At 37.1% G+C, this 22,424-nt stretch overlaps 2 protein-coding genes across 5 annotated transcripts; both read left to right on the top strand.

Annotated features, from left to right (window-relative positions):
* The first annotated feature begins 4,372 nt into the window (after positions 1–4,372).
* LOC118439428 (zinc finger protein 433-like) lies at positions 4,373–10,188 on the top strand. Its single transcript, XM_035860728.1, has 5 exons — positions 4,373–4,701; positions 6,944–7,279; positions 7,710–7,886; positions 8,105–8,512; positions 9,190–10,188. Exons 1-5 carry the CDS (start codon positions 4,606–4,608, stop codon positions 9,586–9,588), a joined length of 1,416 nt encoding a protein of 471 aa, XP_035716621.1. The 5' UTR covers positions 4,373–4,605; the 3' UTR covers positions 9,589–10,188.
* A 7,673-nt stretch (positions 10,189–17,861) lies between these two features.
* On the top strand, positions 17,862–21,991 carry LOC110860946 (zinc finger and BTB domain-containing protein 41). 4 transcript variants are annotated; one of them, XR_002549007.2, is made up of 8 exons: positions 17,862–18,074; positions 18,145–18,617; positions 18,714–18,758; positions 19,007–19,510; positions 19,600–19,630; positions 20,293–20,695; positions 21,139–21,465; positions 21,670–21,991. XR_002549007.2 is itself a non-coding variant. In XM_022110061.2 (7 exons), the coding sequence occupies exons 2-7, from the start codon at positions 18,161–18,163 to the stop codon at positions 21,394–21,396; spliced, it is 1,698 nt and encodes a 565-aa protein (XP_021965753.1). In that variant the 5' UTR covers positions 17,862–18,074; positions 18,145–18,160; the 3' UTR covers positions 21,397–21,991. The 4 variants fall into 4 exon arrangements, 2 of the variants coding, with proteins under 2 accessions (XP_021965753.1, XP_035716648.1); XR_004837428.1 differs by having other exon boundaries at positions 21,677–21,991; XM_022110061.2 differs by having other exon boundaries at positions 21,139–21,991.
* Positions 21,992–22,424: the final 433 nt, after the last annotated feature.

Genomic DNA, 22,424 nt, shown 5'->3' on the forward strand with positions numbered 1-22,424 from the left:
ATAACAGATTTACATTCGGTGTGCTACACGGAAGGAGAGAAATGGCACCATTCAGTTTTATTGATTAGATAATAGTGTAAAAAATGAACGAATAGTCTGAAATTCTATGCTGCACGATAATGTACCTTGATTATATGAGTAGGCTCAGCTATGTACTTTATGCGAAACATTTGTCCGTCAGCAGGATAACGGGAGAACGGAGCGAAATAATCGATATCGATTTGCGGCATCATACTCACGACCCCAGAGGGAGGGACCTAATCACGACCCCAGAGGGAGGGTCCTATCAACTTTTGGGATCAATCCGGCTACCCCCGTCTAAATAGGCGTCGGGGGGTGGGGCGTGATGGGGGAAAATGAGATTTTTTAAATCTGAAATTAAGTTTATAGATGAAGTAAATAAACTAATCCTAAGTGGTCTGTGGAGGTCGAAGTTGAGGCGAAGTGAGACTGAAGCTACTTCTTTATGTACGTTTACGACGGTTTATTTGCATTGAATTAATTATAAATTTTTGAAGAATGAAACGAAATATGAATAAATAATATAATGTAGTAAAATATGTATATAAAACAGGTTCATATTTTAAATCTATGTATTTACGAACAATGGGTGTGTAGTGAAGATTCATATGTAGATATGCACGAATTTATGTATCCTCTTTCTGGAATTTATGAATGATTATTGTCAGCATCAAGACATATGTATGTATTCATATTCACGCAAATACTTATTTATTAAAGATGTGCATGATTCGTTATTCGTTGGAGAACAAAAGTGTGGCCACATCCACGTCCGTTTTAATATAATGGAGGTCTCTACGCGCATGTTCACTGATTTTGTTCAAACCCGTGCCAATCAATGGATTACAATTTTGGCTAATGTGAAATTTGCAAATGGCACTTAACATCTGCCAATGCGCAGGTTTAGTGAAAATGTTTGCATCCGAAGAGGGTAAAACGAGCAATAATTTTGTAAAGTTTTCGAGTTAGGGGAATTAACATGTCCGCTAATGCACACTGGTCCGGATTGCTATATTCTTTGGCCAAAACCCATAACTTTAAAACCAATGAAGCTTTCGTAATTCTGTTATCGGGAGTCGGCGTGTGATTGTCAAGTGTAGTTTTGGGTAATGCCCGAAACACCCCCGGGGTGTGATCAAAGGCAAAATGTGTCTCATGACTATTCCCATAAAGTGGGGTGTCGTTGAAAAGCTCTCCTCAATTCCTATTTAGTGTAATTTTAGACAAAGCAGGTACAGCCACTCCCAAGGTCAGGGGGTGTGGTCACAGGTCAAGCTGTGTCTTATAACCCACCCCTCATATGGGGTACCGTTGGAAACTTCATCAGGTTTGCAATACTGATAATTGCTTAGATAAATATACATCCGAGGGTAATTGTTGCTGAGTATGCAAATACAAGTAGGCTTCCCCACGAACGGGACGGTACGGGATTTCGTTGTGTCGTCCCATCCCGAAGATTAACCGATATGAAATTGTCGGGACGAGACGGGATGGATGCCACCCCGGCCCAAGTCCAGTTCCGAGACGTGTTCCTCAGCGACGTTAAAAAATTCCTTAGCAAACTTCAAAAGATCCATAGCAAAAAAAATCCTAAGCAGCGTAAAAAAGTTTCCTTGCCAACGTTAAAAAATTGCATAGCAGCCATAAAAAAGTCGGTCGCAACGTCATAAACTGTCTAGGAACATTCAAAATATGTGTTGACATGGATGGGTTAGCGTCATAAAAATTCGTAAATCGTTTCGAAAACAAGCCAAAGATTTCCTCTGGAGCAGTGCATCGCGACGGTTATAGACTGCTTGATTTTATTACGTAATTTTGATATATTTATGTAAAGCTTGATAAGTGGCCCGTCTTTAAGACGGGCTTATGGGCTAGTGTATACTAAACCCGCAGTAAGTAAACTTTGCTCTTTGGGTACGTCCATATATTACGTCATCATTTTAGTGGGTGGGTAGTTTAGGTATTCTTATCTTTCCCATGTTAAAATTCCCTATCCCTTAATGTTTACGTTTAGTGGGTGGGTGCTAAGATCGAGAATTTTTGATAGCGTAACATACGGATGGTCCCTTTCTTATGTAAGTTATTCTAGATTTTGTATGGTTTTGTAACGTTATTTTTACGAGTGTATCAAGGAGTGGGGTATAATCCAACCTTAACGTAACCTAATTATGACCAGTAATTGAGTCATAAATTTATAAATACTCTCGTTGATGTCTGACTCGATCTTCCGGCAGTTAGCCTTGCCTACCTGTAATTAAAATATTTACAGAGATGGTTAACAATTAGGTTGAAATATTGTATAGAAAGTTAAACGAGTAAATAATAAACCGTAGTAACGTTAGAAGTAGCTCGTCCTGTAATACTTCGGTGACAACATTAGTTGGTACATAAACTTCTGCACCAATGGTGCAAAATAAACCAACAAAAATGCATGATTTTGATGGAGTTTTACACCGGTGGTAGAAAATAAGCAGATAAAATAGATGCATAATTTTCGTGGGGTTTTGCACCAATGGTGGAGAATAAGCGGGGAAAATATACCCAGAAATTTGACATGATTTCGACTTTTTTAGACCCCTTTCGTGGGGATGTATTTCTGTGGGTTATTCTGCACTTTTGGTGCATATTTAATCAATTCTCCCAATTGCTTTGCATCATTTTGTGTCATCGCTTGTTCGATACGAATGGTGCTATTAATTTCCTAAAAATTGGACATGGGCCTATTTAATTAGCATCCATTGATGCAAAAAACTCATTAACAGACAGACGGACAGGAGGAATTCAATAGCTCTCATGCTACGCAGGACGAGCTAATAATGAGTAAAAAAGTATTTACCTGAATATTGTTAGCTCCAAACAAGGACACTTTAACTTAAAAATTATTTGAATATCTAGATGTGTCCTTTTTATTATAGTCCCAATTACTTAACTTTACTAGTGTAATGTCGCCGAATCAATAAAGAACTTAAACCCTTATCTAATTATAATAATTGTAATTAATCACTACTTTAGTCAATTAATTTTTCGCACGACAACAACTTTGTCTAATTGACAACTGCAGAAGGACTACTTAAAGAGTACGTGTTATTAAATATCAGTTCATTGCATTACCGGGGGAGATGGTCGTGCGTGTTGTACTCCTCCGTCCGCAGGTTGGTCGTGTCGCAAGACAGACGGACGTGATGGGTACATAAGCCCTGACTCGGGCTAAAAAGGATGGAGAACACGTTAAAGAAGTCAAAAATATTAACTGAGGCGTATGTACTTCGTCCGCAAAATTAAGGTTATTTACTCTGCCTATAATCTGTAATGACCCTCTGTATTATCTTATTTTATTACACTGTGTTGCCACAGTTGAAAAGTGCAATATATTTGTAAATATATCTCTAAATACGTTGTAATTTTACAGCTAAATAATGGTTAGGATACGTCAACCGCGTTGCCCACATTGGTGTAATATCTAAGTGTTTAAAACAAGTTATATTAACAGTTTAGGCAACGTAAAGATTTCGATTCCGGAGTATTCAACCATTCTTAAAAGTATTTATATAAATAGAATATCTTCCAATATTTTCTTTATTTCCCCCATCCTCGCACACTTTAGTGTTTAAGTATATCTGTGAACGTGAGTAGAAGAAGCACAATCTTAAGCCTTACCCTCACGCGAGGAGGAGAATTTCGGAGCAGGAATATTCTCCTAGTCTCATCCTTCTCTCTCGCTTTGCAGAATACATGGAATCACACATCTCGGAACTTCGCATCGACCCTGTGGGGGGGGGAGGAGTCGATCTCAGGGAAATGCATCCTCCGGTGTTTAGAATTTGGTTTTCTGCGTCTGATGGTATTTTGTTCAAATTTTTTGGACTGGCACAAGGTACACTTATGCCCCTTACCATCAAGTGATGTAACCTTATGTAGACTGGTAAGGGGCATAAGTGTACCTTGCGCCAGTCCAAAAAATTTGAACAAAATACCATCAGACGCAGAAAACCAAATTCTAAACACCGGAGGATGCATTTCCCTGAGATCGACTCCTCCCCCCCACAGGGTCGATGCGAAGTTCCGAGATGTGTGATTCCATGTATTCTGCAAAGCGAGAGAGAAGGATGAGACTAGGAGAATATTCCTGCTCCGAAATTCTCCTCCTCGCGTGAGGGTAAGGCTTAAGTAGTCATTAAAATACAAGGGACGACAAGGAAGGCTTCATTTTAGACCCTTTTAAGCCAATAATCCCTAAGCGTGTAGCAGGGGCTTAGCTACCCTTTTTCTCTAAATTACTAAAAATAGACCATTCCACTTTTGTCCATTCTTCCACAAATCAATTCTTTTTATTTTCTGGTTGGAACACGGCCCCTGTTAATTTAATGTTGGCAGGTAGATTTTCCATTATTTAGCTACTCAAGCTTTCGTTAAAATTTCTTGTATTTAATATTAGAAAATACTTATCGGATAAAAACTTAATTTCGTATCTTGATTTAAGGACCTAATCAAGTCCCTGACGGGTTTCTCAAATAAATATTAGCAACAAGTAGTTAGACTTTGAGAAAGACGAGGCCGTCTAATAATTCACAATATAAGTACACGATGAAGTGCCCCCATTGCCCAAAAGTATTTAAACTTAAACAGCAATTTAAAAACCATGTCATCACGCATTACACAAACGCTTACGTTAAGTGTCAGGTATGTATAAATATATTAAGGAGTTCCAACTTTGTAAAATAAATTCACTTTTTTTGCTCTTTTCTCAAACACTGTTTTCTAAATTCCTCGCGCGATTTCGAAATTTTCTCCAATATTTTTGCTTAAAAATGAAATCAAGGTTAAGATAATTTTATTTTTTAAGAGTGTAAAAGGAACGAAATCGCGTCGCAAATTGCGACTTGCAATTGAGGAAAAGCGTTTTGAGATACAGTCAATCCAAGAAGTATTGGCAACCCCCGTGCAAGCTAAATAAAATTGCCTATACCTTTGGAATGCATTACCATATTAGCATGAAATTTTGCACACATTTTGTAAATTTATTGTAGTATTCGATTATGATCGTGTTTTGCTGATTTAAATTTCATGAACAGGTGTTGTCAATAATTTGTTGGAAAACTTACAAAAATAACCCACAAAAAGTATTGGCACCATTTGTTTAAAAAATCTTAAATCAAAGAAACTCAATCAAAGAAACGATTTTGTTTGGACACACTGCTTCTAGTACAATGTGCCACCTCTCCTCGATGCCGTTGGAGCTGAAACACGCCTTGGAATTGACTCCACAAGTTTCTTTCCGATATTATTTCCCACTCGTCTTTCAAAACTTTGACCAGCTTGATTCTTCACGACTGGTTTTTGCCAGACAGTGCCAGATACTCCTTACTCAACCGAAACAAACAAATTCATGTCGGGAGACTGTGCAGACAACGGAAGAAGCTTAATCTCTTTGGTGTCCAAAAACGTCTTCGCTAATTTGGCCGCCTGCTTGGCGTCACTACATTTTTGGGGTACAAAATTCCTTCTTGGTTCAGTTTGTTGAGCAGATCATGTCAAATTATCGTTTGGAATTCTTAAATAGACCTAAATGGTCATGATTTAGACGTTACTGACCAGTTTACTACACGCCGACTTGGACATTTAACCCCAAACCATAATCAATCCGCCTCCGTGGTTGAATGTCGGATGCAAGCATTGGTTTTTTTTAGCCCAGCTGGGCATCCACCAGACTTGAACCATCGAATTTGATCCGAATAATCAGCCGGGGCTTCTGTGAAACCAGTAGGGTCTTTTCAGTCATTACAAATTTACACCGAGTGGTATTTAGCCAATTTTAATTTCCCTAGTTGATTCGGTTTGGGGGCCCATGCGTCCTTTGGGCTACTCGACCCTTAAACGCCATGGCATGAATTTTACTGTTCATCGAATTGCCCAATTTTTTGACTCCACAGTTGGTTCTCAAAATCCAGTTGAGTTTTGGAACTGAAATATTCCTCTGTCGAAAAACTTGTTGAGTAATTAATCTGTAGATTTTGGGCGCAGGTGACTTTTTTAACCCAATCGTTGAAAACTAATCACCAGGATTTTAATTTTCCGTTTATTGGATTTGTCTCTAACAGTAAATATGCCGAAGCATGTTTTCTGTCTGCTTTTTCTATATAAAGTCTGTTTTGGGAAACAGACCATATTATTTCTCCCTCTGGCAAAAACAGCCGTTTTGGTGTCAAAATATTGGCTCTGGACAACACCAATGTAGACTTTTCAAGCAGTTAAAGTCATATTTTGTTATCTAATTAACTTACCGTTACGAAATGCGGAAGTTGGTTAGCATATTAATTTTACACACTGAACTACACCAAATGTTGCCAATACTTTTTGGAGGTTCGTATCTGATGGGTTTGGGTCAAAATTAGAATTTCGTTGCGACTATTTAATTTAAATCAGAAACGTGACTATGATCGAACACTACATGAAATTTGGTAAATGCGTGCAAAGTTTCATGGCAATTTGATAATGCATGCCAAAGTTATGACGAATTTTATGTAGCTCTCGTTGGTGTTGCCAATACTTCTTGGATTGACTGTAAGAGCAAAAAAAGAGATTTTTTTACAAAGTTGGGAGTCCCTATTATACAGGGTGGTTTAAATGTCAGGTTACAATGGGAAATTTTTCAATGGGAAAAATTCGCAAATCTGCATTAGTTACCGAAATTTCGCCTCTGAAATTCAATATTTTAAGAATTTTGTCACTAATGTTCCATAAGTTTTCATAAAAATTAATAAAAATGTCAATCCCAAATCCGTAATTAATGGAAATTTGCGAATTTTTCCTATTGAAAAAGTTTCCATCGTATCCTGACATTTAAACCATTCTGTACAATAAATTTAACAAATAAATATTCAAGTCATACATATGTAACTGTCGCCTATTTGATTACATCTAGAGTTGCGAGAAAACTTTAAAAAACCCCAGGATGCTGTACAGGCACATGCGAAATATGCATGTCAACAAGCCGAAATCCACAGAGGCGAGGTCTCGATTCCCTTGCACGTATGTAGGCTGCGAGAAAACATTTTTGCATAAAGGTAGTGCCACAGATCACTTCAAAAGAGAGCACGCCGAGAACCCTGTCCGATTTCCTTGCATCCTTTGTGGGAAGGAATTTAAACAGATATGCAGCTTAAAACTGCACGCATTATCGCATACAACAGAAAAGGCCCATGTCTGCCCTACTTGTGGAAGGGGTTTCGCAATAATGGCGGTGTTGAAGGCGCATGAGGTAGTGTGAGAATTTATCAAAAATAAATTAACCCATCATAATACAATTAATGCGTCAAATTTATAAATAGTGCCCAACCAAAATTTATTTCCTTCCAACCAAAAGCAATAATTTTCACAACACTAAAACTTGCAACTAATCGATTTTTTTATCCAACCAAAATGTAAAACAATATAACAAGGTTTTTGACTAAATATTTACAATTCTATCTCTCTTCAATTGTCAAATTTCTTTAAAATTTTGTTGTATTTGGATATTTTTGCCGCCTTAAGTTAATTGGAATATTAAATTATTTGGTTATATTATCTTACATTTTGGTTGGATTAAAAAAACCAATTGGTTGCAAATTTTATAACTTTTGTTTGGAAGAAAAAAAAACATGGATGGGCCGTTCTGCTGGCACTCACAATTTATGTTTTCCATCTTTTAGATAACCCATCAGGACAAATCGGTCAGACAAAAATTCGCGTGTAAATTATGCCCGAAGACTTTCACCTGCAAGGTCGGATTCTGGCGGCACAGACGGGATTATCATCCAAGTCCTGAAAATTCCTCCAACACAGTCCGCAATGAGAAGAATGACACAAATCTTCAAGTTCAGTGTGAGGTATACAAAGATAAAATAATTTTTGAACAGTTTACTAATCTACAGTATGTGACATAAGTATTGCTACGATGACAAAACGTTTATATCGATATGATGCCGTAACGTTTCAACTTTGCAACTCCATGTCGATATAAACGTTTTGTCATCGCGGCTATACATATGCTATACATACTGTATAAGCCAATTAGTAAGGATCTTGATCCCATGATCCTAAACAGATTTGCCGGAAAACCCTAAAGAATCCCACAACGCTCAATATGCACATGAGAAGCATGCATACTAACAAACCCAAATCTGTTTGTTGCTATTGTCCTAAAGAATTTGCATATCCCTCAGGTTTGCGAAGGCACACGAAAAGTTTTCACAGATCGGAGCAGCGACCTCGATTTCCTTGCAATTTTTCAGGCTGTGGTAAAACATTTCTTGATAAAGATTACGCCGTGAAGCACTTTAAGAAAGAACACACCGAGAGTCCCGTACGATTTCCGTGCACCCTTTGCGACAAGGAATTTAAATCCAGGTTGGCCTTAAACCAACATATTTCACAACACACGACAGAGAAGCCGTTTGTCTGCGCAGCTTGTGGCAGGAGGTTTGCAACGATGGGTGTTTTGAAAGCGCATGAGGTAAGACGAGACATTTAAATAAATTGCTCTCAAGGGTGTTGATTTAATTTCTCCTCGGTCATTTTTTACTATATACACGGACGGCGACAATTTCAGCTACAATTCATGTACCTGTTAATCCTTATTTTTGACAATTTTACATTTTACATTTTAATTTTTTTAAATTTTTTTTTTTGAAATGAGTAGTCCAATATGAGAGGTAGATCATAACCACCTTAGAGTTCAGATAGGAACTTTAGTTGAGCAGGAATTAAAATATTTTAAAAATTCGGACAAACATAGACTTGGCAGAAAAATGGTCAGAATATAAATAAAGGAGCAGAAATTTTTTCATATTAAAAAGCGGTCTGAGCGACATAAGTAGATGTCAGCTACTCAGGATAGGCATAAAGATCCAAAACCACAAACAACAGAGTTGGAAAGTTCAAGCAAAGTGCTATTCCATACCCAAAATCAGTTTAAAAAAATTAGCACAATTAAATTAGGTTCCGAATAATTAGCTGACGACATGGTTAAGGTGGACGGTGGAAAACTCAAATACTGAGGTGTTTGAAAAAAAATTGGGTCCGTTGCGTCACACCTTTGTGAGATTTCGTTTTTTGCAGGATAAAGTGGGGAGAAATTAAATCTACACGCTTTATACCTCGGGAATTAATTTCTAACCATACTTATTCTAGAGAACCCATCAGGAGAAATCTTCCCGAAAAGAGTACAAGTGTCTGTCTTGTCCTCAAATTTTCTTGTGCCCAACCGGCCTTCGGAACCATGTTAAGAGTTACCACGAAAATCAGAGCAACTATCCCTGCACCTTTTATGAAAAGAGGCTAAAATCTGCGCCTGGATTGGAATACCATGTGCAAGCAAAATACTCAACAAGTAAGGAATTTCGTTATTCCAGTGACAAATGCGGATTAAAAACCTTATCCAAGGGCAATCTAACGAAGCACATGGACAGGATCCATGAGGGTATAAAACGGTACGGATGCTATTTCTGTGGAGTGAAATTCTACGCTTTTTTTGGCCTTATTCGTCATTGTAGAAAACACACGTTGCAAAAACGAGTACACTTCGATTAATTTGTACTTGACTATAAATTTTACGATTTCGTCATTGATATATAGTTGCCAATGAAATGTTTTATTAGATTGAATAATTTAAAGGAAATTTTGAAATCTTGCAAATATAAAAATACTCAAAAGCGTTGCAAAGTTTGATTAGTTTACCACTGGTATGATAACATGAACTATCAAACTATATGAACTAATTAATGAACTGAAGGTGTTAACTACGTATAAACGAATACAAGTACTTGCTTAGTTATTTTTAGTAAGTAATTTAGCATACAGCTTTTAAAAAATTTAAATTTGTTACAATAAATATAAAATTAATTGCCTCGAAAAGGCCTGGCCATGTTTTATGTAATTACCAACTTATAATTACGGTAGTATTTTATTGGTGGTGAGCGCCGCGCGGCGCTCATATGCGCACATGTATTTACACATTTGTGAATCTCCCATTTTTGTATGTAGGTCGCGGATACGGAATAAATGATTTTTTAAAAATTGACCTACATTTATGTCCATACAATTTTGTATAAAATAAAAATGAGTACGGAACATTTATATAAATATCGTCGAATTAGCCAGAATTGTCATATTTAAATTGAATGCATAAAATACCAATCTTTTTAATAAATATATATGCATGCAAAAGGATGTCTTAACGGTTGTCGGTATCACTGACGTCGGTTGTCACACATCACTGCCACCTGATCGGTTGTCAGTGTCGACCACTTGTCAGATATCAGTTATCACTGCGATCGGTTATCACTACTATCGGTGGTCACCCGCGGATATCACTGCCCATGCTTTTAAGCTCCCCCACCCCTTTTGGGGTCGGTCCCCCCACGTCGAAGTTCCCACAAAATTTGACTTACCCCAAAAGTGTCTCACCTTACTCTAAAACTCGTCTCACCTGACCCCTAAACTCGTCTCAGGTTGCCCCAAAAGTGCCTCAAGTTCCCACAAAACCCGTCTCACCTTACCCCAAAAATTTCTCGCATCACCCAAAACACCGTCTCACGCTACCCCCTAAGTTTCTCAAATCACCCCGAACATCATCTCTCGTTACCCCAAAATTTTAATTAACCCCACACACCTGTTCAGGTTACCCCAGTAAGTATTTGTTGCGTAACCCCAATACTTTTCCCAACAGTCCAAGGTATAGCTCCAAGCATAGGTCCTATCTAGTATAGGTACCAGTATATGATCGGAGACACCGTAAATAATTCGCGAATTCGCATAAAATTTTCCAGGATTATCCCTTGCTTTCCGACATGAATAGATCGCTGTGCATTAAATTAAATTTTCAATTAGGCATTAGACATTAGGCATTTCAACTTAATAAACCCAATTTACAAATAAATTTCAAATCATAAAAAATAACACAAAATGAAAATTGTTCAGGATCAAACACAATATGGTGCCAAAAATAGGTCATCCATGTCACAAAGCCCTGACGCCGAGGTGTGTCGCCACACGCTGGCACCAGGGCGTTTTGCCGACGCCAAGCGAATCGTCGACACGGTCATAACGTCTGTACCGATGCGTACCATCGCATGACAGCGATCATCACGGGACACATGGCCGACAATTCCTTGTTGGGACAACGTTTAGCAACGGAAGAGAAGGGCAGGAAGAAACTGGAAACGCAGAAAGACGACATGGAGGCCGAGAATGCAAAATTAAAGGTTAGTTTTGATTAATTTATTTTTTAAAGAATTTTAAAAATTCAAAATTTTGAACAAACATTTTCTAATTTTAGCTTGGTCTCAGCCAAGCGCTTCAGACCATCGTGATGTTGAGGAATTCAATCAACGGCTTTGTTAATACGTATGGCCTCCCCCATAAATTCTCCCGATCTCAATAATTTGGGCGACCATGTGTCTCATTTTGCCTAACGTTTATTCCATAGCAATATTTTAAATTCTTCTGTTTTTGTCAATTTGGATTTCAGTTAATAAAAGATTACAATTCCTTAAAATAATAAACCAAAAACAATTTATTTGCATAATTTTAGAGGCCCTGCATATCTAATGAAATAATTTCTGCATATTTTAAATTTGGGTGTAAACATTGTACAACACAATTTCATGGTATATTTAGCACGTTGCAAGTGCTTATGCTGTTAAGCTCATGCTGTTAAGCATGGTTTCTGGTGCATTTTAGCTTTCCCGTATAGACATGATAGCATGATCGAGATAAAGCCTCCGTCTCATCTCTCTTGCACCACATCCTCCATCCATCTTCAAAACGGTCTAACAAAGTGAAGAATATTGAGTACCTACACGTGGCCGAAATGACACATAAAATTCAAACCTGGAATTTTTAAGGGGTACCAACCAAACAAAATTGGGAAAATTGTATGATTAATTATTGTATAATCTTAAAAATTCGTTAATTTTTGTTTCATAGAATGCAGGTAGAAACTGCAGGCAGGAGAAGAGCTGCATTGCTTATAAAAACAAGAATTTAGATGCACATATATAAATATGTATATACGGTGAGATGATGCTTAAACTCTTGTTTTGGAGAATGGAGGGTGGACAATGCAGCCAGAGGTGAAGAGTTCCATTCTTCCCAAAAAACGATTATGTACATATGCAAGGTCTAAATTCTGGTTAGAGAGAATGAGAGGGTGAGAATACCGCCAGAGCTGGATTGCTCAAGGGAGAATGCAGAGTGAAGCAGTTGTACTACGCGTGAGTAGTACATAAGTGTCAATATGTGCGGGTAACCAGCAGATCTTGGATTTCAATAAAATATGGAAAGTTTAGTTTTTGTAAAAAAAAATCCAAAAAATTAAAAATACAGAACAGAGGCCTGTAAAAACTAATAATAGTGCAATACTAAAAATGCAAAAAAATTCAAAAATCAATTCAAGACTTCAACATTAAGTCCAACAATCCGCTCCAATGTCAAGTTCGATTCCTTCCATGACGGAAACCTAATAATAGTTCGCACTTAAAATTATAAAAATTTGAAAAAAATAAAATAAATCTAAAACCTACAAGATCCAAAGCTTCGCCAATTCCTAATTGGATGGATGCATAAGCCATGTAAATGGATACATAAGTCTAAGTGCAAACTGCATATGTGTGTACATATTTATATGCATGTGTGCATTGCAGGTTTTAAATTCACGGCGAGACCTATCTACCTTATTTTGTACAAAAATGAAAGTTCCCATTGCGAAAACCAATAAAAAATCCATCTCGGAACCTTCTTGACGCAGGCAAGCCACTGCACCTGCGCTATACACCGCATGTATTGATGTAATCGGTTCTCTATGCTGCATTCGTATGTGAGAAGAACCAAAGTAGAGATGCGTGAAAGGGTCGGTTGCAAAGTTCTAAGTATGCAAAATATGCTATGCTGGAACCTCGGAGTCCGCTGCAGCAGCTGTTGTTACCAGCGCGCTGGTAACAACATTTCATATAAATTCATATAAATTCATATAATTTCATATAAATATGAACATTTTTTGTTTCACAGCTTCTTTCTCAACAAGAAAACACTAATATGTCCGCCTCTCTTAATTTTATGCTTATTTTTGTCGCTCATTTATATATAAAGCAAACATATACAGAGCACAATTTATACTATTACTACTAAACACAATAAATAATGCACTAACCATTTTTACAATGCCAATGCCGATTGTGGAGTGAAGTTGATCAATGCAAATTAATCCTGAATGAGTGGCATACATACAAATACATTGATTTATGTAATTAGTTAAAATCTGTGCATATGAGTAAGCTCCATTTTTTACGGCATTCGTGTAATAAAATTAATGTTACCGTCGGTGTACGGAAGTTGATTGTGCAAAACAATGGGCGAGAAAGGTACATAGTAATAATTTATTGATTGGAGCATAATAAATATGTATGGTAGGAAAATGCATAGTTATTAAGGTGTCATATCACATGTCATGAATAACACGAATCTGACTAAATTTATAATCTTCGACTGTACTTCGACTGTACTGTACTGAAAACGCATGAAAACGTAGAAACTTGTTACAAGTTATGATTATTTGGCGAAAATGTTTTTTTGGTGTAATTCAATGTCGATTCAGAAATGAAGTGAAATATAATAATATTAAAACTATCACTTTATTCTTGAAAATTAAGTTTGATGACGAAACAAAGCAGTATGCAAATGACGGTGACCAAATATTTACTTATTTTAAAAAAATCGCATGAAAATCTGTACTACCTCAGATTGGATGGGCCTTTGGTTTACCCGGCTGGAATATGATTAGTTGAAGCAATACATAATGGATGGGCAAACTAACGGAGATACCGGCATAGTTTTTACTTAACACTTAAAACGGAGGTAATTTGATTTTATACAGGGTATTTGGATTTAAAAACTAGTCATTTATGTCTTATCCAGATACTTATCAATATTTTAGATAAGCAGGGAAACTCGTGTTTATCAACCAAATCACTCCAAATATTGGCATGCCCACCCATGCCAATATTACTCTACCCCGGTACATGGAAACCAAGTCAAACTCATGTGTTGACAATTTCGTCAAATTTGTTGAAAAATACCAGTAATTTTTATCCATTAGTGATATAAAGACGAGACCAAAGTGCACGATAGCAAAAAGGTAAGAACGGTACATAATACATATTCTTTGTTTGGTTGTGTGCATGTTTGATGCGATTTTCTATTAATAAGCTACATTTTCCATTACCGATGAATAACAACAACGGCAATAGGCATGACAGCTATACAATTCCAAAGAAGTCAACCGACGCGCAGGTGTGTATTAGTGCTGACCGGCGACAAAGGCAATTGCGACCGGAAATACTGGAGAAGAAGAAAGCCGAGATGAATGCAGCCGTAGTTAAAAATGTTTGGAAAAGTATTCTTGTAAATATTTTGTCTACTATAATTAGAAAAAAATGAATAAATAAATTTTTAATGCACAGCGATCTATTCATGTCGGAAAGAAAGGGATAATCCTGGAAAATTTTAGGCGAATTTGCGAATTATTTAGGGTTTCTCCGATCATATATAGGTACCTATACTAGGACCTAAACTTGGACATATACCTTGGACTGTTGGGAAAAGTACTGGGGTTACGTAAGAAATACTTCCTGGGATAACCTGAAGAGGTGTGTGGGGTGATTTAAGAAACTTTTGGGGTAACGTGAAATGATGTTTGAGGTGATTTGATAAACTTTTGGGGTAACTTGAGATGATTTTTGGAATGAGAGACACTTTGGGGGTCAGGTCAGACCCTTTTGAGGTAACCTGAGACGGGTTTTGAGGTCAGGTGAGACACTTTTGGGGGAACTTGAGACGTGAGGGGGCCCACCACAAAAGTGGGGGTGGGAGGATTTGAAAACATTGGCAGTGATATCCGCCAGGGTGACAACTGATAATAGTGATAACCGATCGCAGTGATATCTGACAACCGACCGCAGTGATACCGACAACCGATAACACATTGCAAAAGGCACGAGAGGCCATGAATGTAAATACTATAGGGATTGGAATTGTATGGGTAGGAGAGCGAGACAGAATGGGGAGAGATTATGCGGGATGTTGCCTCATGCCACGATTTGGTGTCTGGTGTACGAATATATAGTGCTTCTATAGGATTTGGTGCTTGTGCCCGATTACTTAGCGCTTTATGTAGAATTTGGTGCCTCTATCCGAGTAATTAGTTATTATAAAGAATTTAGGAATATTCAAAGGTGCTGCGGGGTTGGAAATAAGTATTGTTAAGTTCAAGTTTTGTACAACCTAAAGCCACATAAATTCAATACTTGACAGAACTATCATTTTTAATAATAAACGTTAATACAATTCACGAATATCTAAAACAATCAGTCCCCATTAAATAGAATGTGTTTACTTAAACGTTGGCGAATTTGAGGTTTATTTTACAATTTTCGTTTACCATAAAAGTAAACCCTGATCCTTAAAAAACTGCACGAGCTTTATAGTAAGGGTTACTTGGTACTCTGGTTTCGAGTAAATCTTAGCTGGCCGTAGGACGGCGGAGCTAAATAATTCTCTGGCAACCGTTGGTTTTACTTGTCGTTTTGGTGTGCTTGGTGGGGACGTCAGAGTGTCATTGTTAGCCTTTCAGGGTGTTAAAATTTATGTACTGTAGGTCACGTTGGATTGAAAAGCTTGGGTTGTTGATGGGCTAGCCAAGTGGTTCTTTATTTCGTTGTGGTAACCGTCAAATTTATGATAACAGTTGGGGCAGCAAACCATAAGGTGGTCAGAAACAAATCCGCGTTCTCGAATGTGTGGAGCTGTTAAACAATCCTTAGGTTAATCCCAAGATCAATAGGGTTTCATGTAAAAATGATGTTCGTTAATCTTACGAGTTTGGACCGAGAGTTCCATATTCTGAGAATCCGGGTTAGGGCTCGATTGCACACAATAGGTGGAAGAAGCGTTAGGAAATAAACGACTTCGGTTGCCAACACTACGAGATACCACCTCGAAATGCAATGAACATACCGTGGAGGCATCACTGTTCCCCCAGTTTTCGTCGTTCACCAAACCTCTTCCAAAATCCAACCATTACTGAAGTCGATCGGGTGCTTTTGGAAATTTAAGAATTTAGTAAATAAATTTTCGTATATAAATTCATAATTATTACAACGATCGAACGAATTAAAATATCTGAGCATTGATATTCCCGGAGGTAAACCGTAACGCGATTTGCACCCAGGCACGGATCATGTTATGTGACAATTTGAGTTCTGTCAAAAATATAATTTCAGCAAATGCTAAATTTAAATGAACAAAATTGTAGTATTTGCCAGTATTTAGATTAATTGTAACGATAATTTAAAAAAAACTGACAAACACAATATTTGTACACATAAAATCAATACTGTACTCAATTCTTACAGTAATGGTCACCCGGAGCCTATGTGGGGGTGACTACAAGTGATATATTTGTAACAAAGCTTATTATCAAAAATAGGGGGTCCAGGCACCAAGTTATGCAACACAAAGGCCTAACTGCAAAAGTTTATGACAGCCCCGTCGTGGTGCTGGATGATGACTCATCCAGCCACAACGTGACACAAATATGCATACATGCTCATAATGTTATTATAAATTAGTTTAAAAACATTACAACGCAATTAATCAATTTATAAAATAAATCAAACCGATACAAGTATTGTTAAATTTTTCACCATTTCAGAGTTACGTATTTTGCGGGTACCCCCTATGTCGAAATAAAATAAAATCTCCTTTAGAACGCTAGATGGATTCAGATGCACAGTCTGTCTCTCGTGAATCTACTGGCCAAGATATAAGTTGGCCAATCCCTATAGTATTTACATTCATGCGAGAGGCATAACAACTCGACACGATTCACTTCTTTGTCAGATTCCCCGTTTTCATGCTGGCGGCCCTCGACACAAAACACGTAAGAAAAACGAGCACCACAGTTTGAGCGACGGAAGGGTGGTGCATGAATGTTGTGGTGGTTGTGCAAAGCGAATTAATTAGTTTATGATTTAAAATAATCCCATTGCATTGGGTAGGAGAAGTAAATAACGTGTGGGGTAGTGAGTTGGGTTTATTGAATTTTAAACAATTCTAAATTTTGTACAAAACTTACTATTTTTGCCTCGAATTTTCATGAAAATCATTTTTTAGACTAATTAAACTATGTTGGACAAGAATATAAAGAATATTGAGAAAAAATTTTTAAAAAAAGTATATTTATGGCCCATATAGGGTATTGTCCTAGCTAGGAGAGCTAGCTAGGAAAGATAGCTAGTAGAGCTCGCTAGGTGGTTAGGTTATGTTAGGGTAGCTGAAACATAAAATCTCATCTTACCCCAAAAATTTGATTTTACCCTAAAAAATTTCCTGCCGTAGGGGAAAGGGAGACAAAGTCTTGGAATTCTCTGAAATGTCCAATAATATTTTCTATACTAAATTTCACAAATTGATAACTTATTTGGTTTTGAATTTTTTCAAAAATTCCTTCATATGCTTGTTCAGTATAGTTTAATTAGTCCCGAAAATCGTTTTCATGAAAATCCGAGGCAAAAAATAATTTTTATTCAAAATTTCGAAAATTTCTAGAAATTATATTTTTCGAGGCCGCCGCGAAAAAAAAGGTATTTTCTTGCTCAGGGGACCATAGGGTATTCACACAAAAAATTTCAATCAAATCCGAGCTAGTCCACTGAACTAGATTTTTTTCCAACACAGTGTATGGATGCTAAAATCCGATGCATTTTGCAGCGGAATTGTGGTTGATTTTCCTTACGGACTGTTCTTCATCCCTCTCCACGAGAGTGAGAGAGGGATAGAACACTTCATCTACAAAACACGAGCAAATCAAGAGCAGCTGACAAAAACAAGATATTTAATTCCACTTCTAAATTAAAACCTGCTAAATTAAAATTAATTTAATTTACTTTGGCCAGTTAATAATTAAGTCTAAACAGAACAATTCACTCCAACGTTGCACTCATCTTCTTCATAATATAGTTGTAAGTGCATAATAATTTGCATTTCATGTCAAAATTTTAATTAATAAATATTTCTAATATGTACTACCAGTTTATTTACCAGAAATATGCTGAAAGAAGACGGATTAAAGAAAAGAAGGACGAGACATATTTTGCAAGACTTACTTTCCTCCACGGTCCGTCTTAAAAGACCAAATTATGTCCCCAGAAGTCACGGACGGGTTAAGAAGTTATCATGCGAAGAAAATGAGGAAAATCCTGTATCCCCAGAGGTAACGTCGTGCTGTTCGGTCTGCTCTGAATCTGGGACAAATCTGCGCCCTCTCGCCGTCCAAGAAATGGAAATTCTTGCCAAGTTCGTCCTAAGCCAGGAGCAAATTGCTCTCATTTTACAAACTGAAGATCATCCGCCAATATTTTGTTGCAAAATTTGTTCCTCCGCGATCCTCTCGTTGGCCAAGTTGTCCATGGAAATAGAAAATATTACGCTTTCAATTCGTGCTGTCATTTCCAGGAGGAACGGGCTGTTTAATAAATTGCGAAAAGAATCTGGCAAAATTCCTGGTAAATAATAATTTACTTGATTAATTAATCCTCTTAAATTAATCAATCTGTAATTAATTTTTGCCGTTCATTAATTATTACGCTCGCATAATGTAGACTTGTCCGGCGGAATAAGGACTGAAGAATCTTCCCAAATTAGCGGTACATAAAACTTTTCCAGTATAATTGTATCCAGTGGCAGTGGTGGCGGAAGCAGGGGGACAGGGGGACATGGTATGGTCCGCCAAGACATCTAGCCAAATGGTATCCTTCCCATGTTAATAAGTTCCTCCTGCTCCTATCCCACAGTGCTAATGTCCCCACATGTCCCTCAACTCCCGCCGCCACTGATCGTTATCTAATTAAATTGCAATTATCTAAATTATGTGTTTATTCATTTCCATGTGCAGAATTGTCCCCGGCGGAGAACAGTTGTCGCTTCGAGGAAAATTTACCAGCACCTAACGACCAGGAACAATTAACCCTTGAGCAGGATGACCGAATTTCCGTAAAATCTGAGCCCATCGCGGACGACGACGACGACGACCAAGATCTTGAAATCACACCTGATCTAGATTCTGATTACCAACCTGAAAAAGACGTGTCACCGGAAACCGGACAAATCGCCGATGACGATGACGACCTAGCTCCTGAAATCGCCCCTGATTCCGACTACGAACCAGACAATGCGGAAACGAGTGGGGAGGAGGAAAGTGACGATGACGATGACTATGGCGCAAATGTGTCTAAATCCAAGTCCAAGAAGTCCAAGTCGGAAGTTGAAGATGATATTGAAGCAAAACTAGTGTGTGATCTTTGTCAACCGATCGTCACCTTTACAAGGTATGACACCCTCCGGCGCCACGTGATGAATAACAAAATTCATAAAAATCTTAAACAGGAGGATTACATGCGTGAGTTTAATTAAATCCAAAAAATTTAAGTCCTGGAAAAAACAGAAAAGTTAATTTAACTACCTAATTTTCTATCTTGAAATTTGTAGCAACCCTAATCGCTGCTAAACAAAAGAAAAAGTAAGTTCAAATTTTAATGTGTAATATAATTCGTAATTAAATTCTGCTATTTATTAGAGAGTCAATGCCTTTCAGGGTTTAAGAAATTTGGAATTTGCTTAATTTTGAAAACTGAACTTATGTAAGAACTAGCCTATAAGCCCGTCCTGAAGACGGGCCACAAGAATTTTTTTAACGTGACTAAGGAATTTTTTCGACGTTGCTAAGGAAGGTTTTTTTTGTTGCTAAGGAAATTTTTTTATGTTGCTAAGGAATTTTTTTATGTTGCTAAGGAAATTTCTTATAATCCTAATCCTAATTATAATTATAATCATAATCATAGTCATAATCATAATTTGTGTCCCTTCCCTGATTGATGGAGCCAGAAAGCCGGCGGCCAATCAGAATGCGGGAATATCACGGAAAATTTCACGGGACGGACTTTTCGAAATTATAATATAGATTAGTTCAGCATTATAATTCCAGAAGATTGTAATTTTATCAAAAACGGGAAAATTGTGAAAATTATGAAGACTTAATATCAGATAACAAATTTCTCAGTTTTTATCATTTTTGACGTTCAAAATTTGAACCATGTGAAACAAATTTTGCCTGGATTTTTTTATTAATTAAGTTCTAAAATTCTTATTACAAAATATTATCTAACATTTTTTTTAATCCAGGCTCGTTCTCCGACATGAGCGGCGATTTCCATGCGACAAATGTGACAAACGGTTCAGCTCCAAGGACGGCGTCTACCGACACAATCGAACCGTTCACGATGGGGTTCGATACCGACGGAAGTGCGACCTCTGTCCGGCCGCCTATTACGACACGAGAACGTTTTACAACCACATGCTCAAAAGCCACAAGATTCCAATTCCTGCAAAGTACAGGGAAAAACAATTTTTTAGTCATTCCTGTGACATGTGCGAGAAAACCTTCACCATGAAGACGAACATGCATAGGCACGTGGAGCTGGTCCATTTTCCGGATAAGACGTCCTGTCCGTACGGATGTAAAAGCAAGATTGACTCGGAGGCTGAATGGTTGCAGCATTTGGAGGTGTGCGAGTCACCGAAAATTGTAAGAAATTTTGAATCATTTTGGATAAAATTTCGAAATCGAGGACTTATTATGCATATTTTGCAAGTTATTTCTTGAGTAAGTGGTTCGTTCCACCTGAAACGCTAAAGACGATAAGCTGCAAGGTGTTTACGAAAATGGATTTTATTTTATAGAAATTCAAAGTTTTTATCGCTGTAGGAATTCAGTATTTAAAAATTGACATTTTAAAAAGTTACTTTCTTCATAAGACTTATATTTTCCATTTCGCTTTTTTTGGGTGCAAAATAAAAACGAAAAAACGGAGTCAAAATAAGTCAATATTTTACTCACCCGTGATCTCGTAAATTTTTAAACATGGAATCAATCCATTATTTCTGTGTATTAGAATCTGCGATGTTAAAAAAACTTTTAATTATTCAAGTATTCACGATTTAACCACATTTTCTGATTTTGTCCTACAGACTGCAGAATCCGCATGCGTTTGCAACCACTGCAACGCCGTTTCACGCAACGTCCTGCTCCGGATGGAACATTACTTTCGAGAACATGAAGACAAATTATACACGTGTGCGCTTTGTGGGGGAAGATTCACGGTTCGAGACGTCCTCTACAATCACATTTGCACTGCAAACGCTGCCGGAAACTTGGGACTGACGCGGAGAGATAATTACAGTTGTAACATGTTGTTGCAAAATACTTCCGATTCATCGGAAAAATGAGACATTTTTCTGTCTTTTAAGAATAAATTCTTCTGGAGAAGTGCAAAATTGTGGACAAAAATCACTAATGTATGCACACTCTTAAAAAATGTTACCCGATTTAAAAGTAAATGTATCCTGAATTATGTAATAAGTAAACTATAGTCAATCCAGAGTAGCGTGAACCTGGTAAAGAGTAAAGTTTGCCCTGGATTTAGTGTAATTTACAATTACAATACTTAATTTAAAATGTACTGAATTTAATTTTGGATGGGGTAGCATTATTTTTATGAGTGTACAGACATCAGCGATTCTTTTGCAATTCCTGCCTGATTTTTTTCGAAACTTTCTACTTTCATAATTGCTATTTATGTACCTATTTACATAATCATACTTGTGTTTTTGCCGAATTTTATAATTTGTTGAGTTTCCATTGATTTATTCATGAGAATAAAATCGTGAAGGAAAGTTATTATCGTCCTGGAAATCATGCACTTTGTTCACGCGGACGTGGAAATGCAGCATTTTTGTGCAAGAATAAATTATTCTGTGCAAAATTGTGAATAATATTGTATAAATAAATTTCGCAAATATACACGCTATTATCTGCGTAGAATTCCTCTTGAGTTTTTCCTGGGTTTCATTTTTATAAATCTTGATACTTAATAGAAGTGGTCGTGTTTTGCAAATTTTGCAATTAGTTGCTCTTCCACTTCCAGTTATTTACTTGTATGCAATCCGACAAAAGAAAAACCTGTTAAATTGGAGTTCAATGGTACAGTTAAATTCGACCAATTAAAAAATTAATCAATTACAGCACGCTCTACTCGCAATGTTACTCATACTATTTATAAACCCAATAAAGTTAAATAAACTCCGTCACAGACTTTTTTAATCGTACTCAATCAGGGATGTGATATGAAAAATAGTATTCTTTCCACGTCCTTTGAAAAGCCACGTGCCTATTTTCATGGTAAAATTCCACTATTGCGTCAGACACGTTGCGTGTATGAAAAATAAACCGTTGTAACGTTAGAATTAGCTCGCCC

The sequence above is a fragment of the Folsomia candida genome, unplaced genomic scaffold, assembly GCF_002217175.1.
Source record: "Folsomia candida strain VU population unplaced genomic scaffold, ASM221717v1 Fcan01_Sc036, whole genome shotgun sequence".
Classification (NCBI taxonomy): Eukaryota; Metazoa; Arthropoda; class Collembola; order Entomobryomorpha; family Isotomidae; genus Folsomia; species Folsomia candida.